Source organism: Solea solea, chromosome 2 (assembly GCF_958295425.1).
Source record: "Solea solea chromosome 2, fSolSol10.1, whole genome shotgun sequence".
Lineage (NCBI taxonomy): Eukaryota > Metazoa > Chordata > Actinopteri > Pleuronectiformes > Soleidae > Solea > Solea solea.
In genome coordinates, this window is record NC_081135.1 from 34,521,298 (window position 1) to 34,529,844 (window position 8,547).

The 8,547-nt window shown below is 38.3% G+C and overlaps 1 protein-coding gene and 1 non-coding gene across 3 annotated transcripts; both read left to right on the forward strand.

Annotated features, from left to right (window-relative positions):
- Window positions 1-873: 873 nt before the first annotated feature.
- tmem182a (transmembrane protein 182a) lies at window positions 874-8,232 on the forward strand. Of its 2 annotated transcripts, none has more exons than XM_058653796.1 (5): window positions 874-1,214; window positions 4,347-4,470; window positions 5,549-5,647; window positions 5,752-5,889; window positions 7,179-8,232. In XM_058653796.1, exons 1-5 carry the CDS (start codon window positions 1,068-1,070, stop codon window positions 7,400-7,402), a joined length of 732 nt encoding a protein of 243 aa, XP_058509779.1. In that variant the 5' UTR covers window positions 874-1,067; the 3' UTR covers window positions 7,403-8,232. The 2 variants fall into 2 exon arrangements, with proteins under 2 accessions (XP_058509779.1, XP_058509771.1); XM_058653788.1 differs by having other exon boundaries at window positions 880-1,226.
- trnal-caa (transfer RNA leucine (anticodon CAA)) lies at window positions 3,395-3,505 on the forward strand. The gene is made up of 2 exons: window positions 3,395-3,432; window positions 3,460-3,505. It is a non-coding gene; the product is annotated as a tRNA-Leu (tRNA).
- Window positions 8,233-8,547: the final 315 nt, after the last annotated feature.

Genomic DNA, 8,547 nt, shown 5'->3' on the forward strand with positions numbered 1-8,547 from the left:
CTTTCAACGCCTCGTGTTTTTCCACATTTACACAACAAGGAAACTCAAATTTCAACCATATGTCAACTTTTGACCTTTTTCCTTATTGTTATTCTGTTGTTCTGACCTGAGTTTTCACTTTTTTTAACACTATCCACTGATTTCGTGTGCGTTATTCTTGGATTATTTGTATTTTATTTTAAAACCATAATGTTATGGTTGTACGTTGACAAATGTCTTTGTTGGAACAGAGTGAAATAGATACACACCAACAATGATGAGTTCATTAGTTATTACTTAAAAAGTTAAAAAGACATTCTTTGAAAAAGAAAAGAAAAAAAGGACTAAGCAAATCAATAAATAAAAGGTAAGAAGGAGAAATTATCATTACAGTTATACTTATATTTTAGCTTTATAGCACTCCTAAGTGCTGTACTAATACATCTTTGTGTTGTCTTTTGGTCAAAACCATCAAATTCTAATTGAATTTGCAACTAAAACGTGTTATTTTTGCAGTTTCTCCACAAATATCACCCTCTGTACCTATTTAAACACCTCTTTTTCTGTGATCATTATCTCTCCTCCTGTCATTTACACTTATTTTCATCTGCCCTGTATTTACAGGAAATGACCCCGGTGGGGGCAGAAGCTCTGGACCAGGGTGCTGTGGTGTTGTTGTGGGACAGCTTCACCTCACGTCTGTCCTTTGGGTCTCGCCCTGCCTTGACATTCCTCTGCAGACGCCGGGGTGTCCAGTTGCCGCCGGGGTTATTTTGGTGATGACTGTCCCCCCCCCACACACACACTCTCCAACTGCTCCAGTGAGACACACATACATCCATCTCCCCCCCACCACCAAAAATAGCCCAGGGGGTGGATGTGACAGTGGGTGGGAAGACATGTCCACAGTGGAACATCCAAAGAAGTCATCAGTGAGACACAGAGGACAGGAGGGACAGACGAGGAGTGAAGCGCCTGTCATTTAACATAAACCTGCTTCTGCTTCTGCTTCTTCTTCGTCTTCTTCTTCTCACTGTGGTTGAAAGGAGCATCTTGTAGCCGCTGAGACCTGGACCTGGACCTGGACCATGAAGCTGAGCGTGGCCCTGTTTTTCGCCGGCCTGTTCGGGGCGTTGGCAGCTGTGTTCATTCTCCTCTCTTTTGGAACTGATTACTGGCTGCTCGCCTCAGAACGCTGCCACACACGTCCACAAGGAACTGTTGGCCCCGGCGCTGTGAGTATAGAGGTGAGTGCTGGACGCCGAGCAGCAGCAGCAGCAGCAGCAGCAATCACAAGATACACAGTACAAATACTTTGTTACTGTACTCAAGTACAACATTTGACTTTCTATTTCTAACAACTTTCACTTTTACTAACTGTCTTTGTTACTCATTACCACCAAATACAATCAGAAGAAGAAGAAGAAGAGTTGGTATTATGGTCTGTATTTATGAGCTGCTTTACACTACAGTTTTAACCCACTCACACACTTCAACATGGGGTTAAGTGTCTTACTCAAAGACACGCATAGATTAGCAGAGCCAGGAATTGAACCCATAGCCTACCACTGAGCCACCATGACTCAATCCTCACTTTTGTAATACTTTTACTTTTACTTCTAAAACTAAAGTAAAGTTTTAGGAAAATTCATTTTGATACAGTAAATGTCATCTACTTTAAGACTTTTACTTATGTAATATGATAAAAAAAAGTGATTTCAGCTTCTACAAAAGTCATTTTCTGTTAAGTACTTTATACAAGACTTTTTCTATACATATGAAGCCTAAAAATAAACAGTTTGATGAAGAAAAAACATAAAGGAATTAAATGTATAACACGAACAAACAGGGAGAGCTTATGATATTAGCAGCTGGTTTGCATGTGTGGCTGCGGACGGAGTCAAATTCCTGGTCTGCATTGTTTCGGTTTCGTCTCTGGTATAAAAATCCCCCCCCCAGAAAACCCCCCCCCAACAAACTGTATATGCCGAAGGACAACAGCTCCCAATCTGAGAATCGGAATTCCCCAAAAACACTCACATGGAAAAAATGTGACAACAGAATCTGAGCTTCAGCTCCATCAGTTAGTAATTTCAATATTTTTTCACTCCACAAACACTCAGTGTATTTATTTCTATTTCATGTATAAAGTACTTATTAAAGGGATACTTGAGTAAAAGTACCTTAAGTATATTTCCAGAAAATGACTTTAGTAGAAGTTGAAGTCACTTTTTTTTATAATATAAGGATAATATTTATAATAAATGAATAATGATTTTGTTGCAAAGAGCCCTTGACGATAAAAAAATAGAGAATTCCTTTACGTTTTTTCTTTATAAAACAGTTCATTTTGAGCTTTCATATCTATACAGACAGTCTGTATAAAGTACCTTAAAGGTGATACCTGAGTAAAAGTACATGTATGTTACCAGAAAATTACTTTGGTAGAAGTTGAATTTGTTTTGATGGAGCCATGGTGGTTCAGTGGTAGGGCAAGTTGTCTTTCAACTGGAAGGTTGTGGCTTCAATTCCTTGCTCTGTTAAGTCATTGTGCAAAGACACTTAACCCCATGTTGCAGTGTGGGAATAGGTGGAAACTGTAGTTCGAAGCAGCTCATCCAGACTAGAAAAGATCTTTGTAAGTACAGACCATAATACTAACTCTTCTTCTGATTTTATTTGGTCGTGACAAAGAGTTTTATAAACTGTGATAAGTTCAGTCAGTGAAACTCCAGAGAGGAAAGAGAGAGCGAGAGAATCATCATCATGTAATCAGACTCGCTTTAATGCAGCTATGCAGCCACTCAGAGAGAGACGTAGCGTGCACCATGTGCTGCTGCTGCTGCTGCTTATGTTGCTGCTGCTGCTGCTTATGTTGCTGCTGCTGCTGCTGCTGCTGCTGTATTAAATATCACCGAGTGGAACATACTTAGCTTTTCATAGTGGTCCCCGGTGCTGGACCTGACACCTGATATCAGCACAATAAAACCCGAGCGCTGCTATGTTCACACGCTACATAGTAAAGCCACGCGATCGCAGTCAAAGTCAATGGTAACGTGAAAGTCAAGTAACTATCTAGAATACAGTTGTTTCTTTTTGGAACTCATTATTAATCTATAACATGCATATTTTCCAACATATAACAAAAGGAATAGTACAAGTAATAAGAATACTTATAATTTAAAAAAAAAAAAATAATCAAAATCATTTAGTATTTACTATTTATATATATTTAGAATATACAGTTGAGACACAGAGAAAAACACACGTTATGTTGTATATTTAATCAATTTGGCTCATCTCTCTTCAGTTCTTTGTATTTGGTATTTCAATCTCGCTGTGATTTCCTTTATTTTGTAACATGTCATGAGCAGAATCTTTCCATTTGTAACTCTACTGTCCAGCTGGTGTATGTGTCAGGGTGGCCGAGCGGTCTAAGGCGCCAGACTCAAGGTGATTAATCCTTCCTCATCACGGGGATTCTGGTCTCTGAATAGAGGCGTGGGTTCGAATCCCACTCCTGACAACATTCTTCTTAAGTTTCCCTGTGGGATCTTGGGATTTACATAAAAATAATCAAACATGGATGAGTGTTAAACTTAGAAACGATGAAGATTCAGATTCACTGTAAGTTGTGACTGTTTAGGAAAAGTCCTGATTCTGAAAAAGACGTTGAAATAACAATATTTTTCAAAATAAAAGTCTTTGTTTTGACATGGAACCATAAATAGTTAACAATATAAATGTATTTTTATGATGCAAAAACCATACAGAAATAACTTGATATTTAGTGGCGGGCCGCATGAAATTGATTGCCTGGGCCGCATGTGGCCCCCGGGCCGTGGGTTTGAGACCTCTGTCCTACAGCCAGCATCTGTAGTGAAAGTGAAAACATGAAACAAATGTACTACACCACCTGTCATAAAATCAGAGGGGAGTTTTACTTTCAAAAATAAAACTCAACCTCATTCTGTTAAACTTGATTTTTATTTTATGAACAATATTTGTTGTACAAATAAGAAAATGCAGGGTTTATTTCACGTGCTAAAAAATAGTGACGACAACACATGACGAGTGTTTGCATGCTCCGCTGACTCGGCGCTCGGCCAAACCTGGACAAGGTCAGAGGTGCTCGCTCGGCTCGACCTTTGACCTGACTCAGCAGCTGCTCTGTCCCAGTGTGACACCTCACAGGAACTCATGAAGTTCATCCATTTTCCTGTCCGTAATGGCAGAGAATGTATTATTTCTTTCCATGTTTATGTTTCTTTATTTCCTCTGTTTTGAGCATCTTGTTCTATCCCTGGGTGATATTTGAAATTCTGACGCTCCTCAGGGATTAATAAACTGTTGTGATTGTCCTTCAGCGCGGAGACGTGGTGATGCACGAGGACCAGGACGTCGTCGTTCTCTACCACGAGGGCTTTTTCTGGAGGTGTTCGTTTGAAGCCGACACGGACGACGACGGCCTGATATGGAGACTGTGGTTCAGTGAGTTCATATTTAGTCTGTTCTTTATAAATCAATAGAGTTAGTAAAGAGTGATTTCTCTTATATAAACTCCTTCTTTTGCTATATTTGTGATCTGACTGATGAACTGCCCTGTTATTATTACTCTTCTCATCCCCAGGATTCTCTGTTGCTTCCTGGTCCTTATGTCCACACTGAAATAGCTCAAATTGTCCAATTCGGCATCATTTACATGCAGAGTGATTTCATCCAGTGCTTTTAAATCCAAATGAAGGACATTTGAAGCTGATTCCATCACATGTGCTTGTGTTTAATAATCCATGTGTTTTAACTGTATAACTTTGTTATTTGTGTTTATACGTGATCTCGGCCAGGTCTCCCTTGGAAACGAGGGTTTTTAATCTATATTATATATCTAGTATATTATATAATATTCTGTCAAAAATCCTCCCTGTCTAAATGCAAATTTTGATACAAAAATAAACAAATTATTAGCATAAATGATGTTTATTAAAGACACAAAAGAAGGTCAATAGCACAATGTAAAGAATATATATATGAGGAACAGATTAACATCATTTCAGACTAGGAAACAGACAGGTGAGCCAGTGTAGACCTGATCCAGATTAATCCAGGCTGGATTATAGTCTAAATTATTCTCTGAAATTCTTGTCCTGAAATTAAACTGATGTAATCCATGGTGTGTAATAATCCTGCACACAAGCGCCTTCAAGCGATCATTATGAGCAGGGCCGGCCTTAACCTTTACGGGGCCCGAAGCTGAATTTGATAAACCATGTCATGTGTTGTTATTGTCGTCTTTGGGGGCGATTTTTACATTTGAAGGCTTGTTCATTTGTGAGGAAACGGCCTCTGGCTCTGAAGCTGACACTGGCGCTGACTTGTGAGCATCTGTGGAATTTCACATGGTGCAAGAAGAGAGAGCGACCCGAGAACAGGAGGAATATTAACAACCTTATGTGTAAACTATAGCTGTTAACTAGTCCTTGTGTAGGTTTTAAGATTGTTCATATTGTAATGACATTTTCCTGTGTTTTCTTTCTTTCTTTCTTTCTTTCTTTCCTTCTCTTCTCTGCAGCCAATCAGCCTCACTCTAAAGTGTGCATGCACTCCTACCTCTTCCCATTCCCCGTGTCCCATCAGAGCCACAACGCCACCGAGTACGATTCTGCGATCAGTAAGTGTCTTTGCACTGAGGTTTAGATTATATTTCCTTGTGTCACTGGCTCTTTTTAGATATTTATATATATATATATGTGTGTGTGTGTGTGTGTTGTGCAGTATACAGAGGCTTCTGGAGCATCTTCATGCTGATTGGTGTGGCGGCCGTGATCCTCGGCGGGTTCTTCATCATCTGTGCTGCTCCGTTCGCCAGCCACTGTCTGTACAAAGCAGGAGGTGGACTCTTCCTGTTGTCTGGTGAGGCTTTTTAAAAAATGGTTTAATCCATTCCTTTAAAGTCAGCAGTTAAAAAGCAGGAATATAAATAAATAAATAAATAAATAAAAAAGGGGATTCTGAGCTGTTGCCACCTGCACCTCACTCACATGACCTGGTGTAATCCAGCTTCTTCAGTAACGCAGGATTTTGTAAATTATGTTTCCACTGAGAGGAAAAGAGAGAGTAAAGACGCCGTTACCATCCTAATCTGGGCTTTGACTTCATCTGGATTTCATTTTCCTGATTTAGTTTGAGTTTAATTTTTTGTTTTGGACTGACTGTTATTGTGTGTTCTTTTTGTGTGAATTTCCTGTTTTATTTTGACACATCCTGTTGTGTTTGTGATACTCACCTCTTGTCTGCTTTCCCGCCTTTTTTGATTAACTGCCCCGCCCTAATTACTTTCACCTGTGTCGATGGAGTTCTCTCTGTTGTTGTCTGAATAATTCTGGTGTGTTCCTCGTCTTCTGTTCCTCACGTGGTTTTTGATCTACGTAAGTTTTGATTTCCCTTAACCCCTTGAGCCCTTTTTACTTAGCTTAACTTAGTTCTTGTTTCATGTTTGTTTGAGTTTGATTTGCTGGTGTAAACTGCATATAGAAGGAATATGGATGAGTTGCCTTTTACATTTAAACCCAGAACCCATATATACTTTTCTTCTTAAATAATAGGGGAAACATTTAAGTTTTTCACAATACTAAAATAGCTGCAACTGTTTAATATCACAACAATTCCAAAAAGTAATTTCATTAAAAAATTAAAAAATAAATAAAAAATCTAATTACATCAGATAGTTCAACTTGGATATGTGTGTAAATGGTGGACTTTAACTTACAAAGGTAACTTTTCTTCTCACCACTCGTTACATATTAATTTCCATCTTATAATGTACATCTGCTACTGCATATAGAAACCATATGAGTGAGTTTACTTCCAGAATATATGTATTTTTCTTCTCATTTTCTCAAATAAAAGAGGAACCATAATGAAGTTTTTCCCCAATATTCACAATTTTAGAGCTAAATGTCTTATATCACAAAATTAAATAAGACAGTTCAACTTAAATATGTTTGTGAATGGTGGAATTTAACTAACAAAGGTAGAAAATATAGCCTCTTTTATAACACATCTGCTGGTGTAAACTGCATGGAGAAAGCATGTGTGTAATTACTCAGAGATCCACAGGGGGGCGACAGAGTCTCCACACTGCAGCTTTAAACATAGACATAGTGTGAGTGAGTCTCAGTCGTTGCTCTTCTCCACACCAGGTTTCTTCCTGCTGTGCGTGGTGGTGATGTACGTCGTGTGGGTCCAGGTGCTGGACGTGGTGGACGTCTACGTCGAGTACCAGCGCTCGGTGTGTCCAGACTTCCGTCTGTCCCTCAGCTACGGTTTGTCCTTCATGTTTGCCCCCATTGGCATCTTCTTCTGCCTGCTGTCCGGCCTCCTCTTCCTCCTCATCGGCCGAACCATCAAGATTCACTGCAACTGACCCCGAGGTCGTTAGAGGTTTTTATTATTATCTTTTTGTTATTTTTGCCGCTGCTTTAACTTTGCGCAGATATTAAAAAATTAAAATTCAGTCGATAAAGCAAAAACAAAAGCCATGTGCGTAATGGGAAGCATACACTAAGATGGCATGATTATTTTTTTATATATAAGCTAATGAGAGGCAGTGTTTGTGGAAGGAAAACAAGGCCAGCAGCCTTTTTTTTTGTTTTTAGATAAAATTATAAGACTTTTTGTTGTTTTTATGAAGGAAAAACAACAGTAACAAGAGTATTTCCACAGATTATTGTCCATTGTTGTGTTTTAAAGAAGCACAAAGTGTACACTTCATTTAACGACAGACTAAAACACGGCTGGTGCTCTTTATGTGAGTGTTTATGTGAATATATACATTAGCACTCATTATGATAAAAGCACATCCTCACTAAGTGCAACAGTGTGGCTTATTGATGCTTATTTAAGTGGTTTTTTCACAACATGATTGTTAAATCATAAAAGATTATCTTAGACGCAACTTCATATTTCCCTGCGTGTGTTACGCTTCATATTTTCTGCTTTTTTCTGCAGTATAATTGTATTATTATAATTATTATTGTCTGTACATAGCCTGAAATGGTGCTGCTGTTTTAATTTGGGTCATGTTTTTAACCCACTTTGACCACGTTATTGGTTCAATATGGAGCATGAATCACTTTAATTTAATGTTGCGTGTACATGTGATTTGTTTTGTGTGTCGTGTGTGTGTGTGTTGTGCGACTGTGACATAAGATGTTTCTTCTGTGATTTTTTTTTTTTTCCTAAAAAAAAAAAGAAGATGAGCTTTTAAATTTTTAAAATAAAGTTAGAATTGTGATTGGACTTGTTTTTTGTTTTAATAGTGTTGGACGCATGAATGTTAAATCTATTCAGCTTCACAAAAAATGTGGAAGGAAACCAGATTAAAAACAAAAAAATTACTTCATTAGTTGAAATGACATGTATGAACTGGCCACATGTAGAAAGAACCCTTAACTTTTCAGTACAAGGAAATGTGGTGGTTACATTTCTTCAAGTAAAAATACAAAGTAGCTCATTTAAATTAAAGTGCAGTAACAAAATAAAACATGCAGACATTTACTGAGAAACACA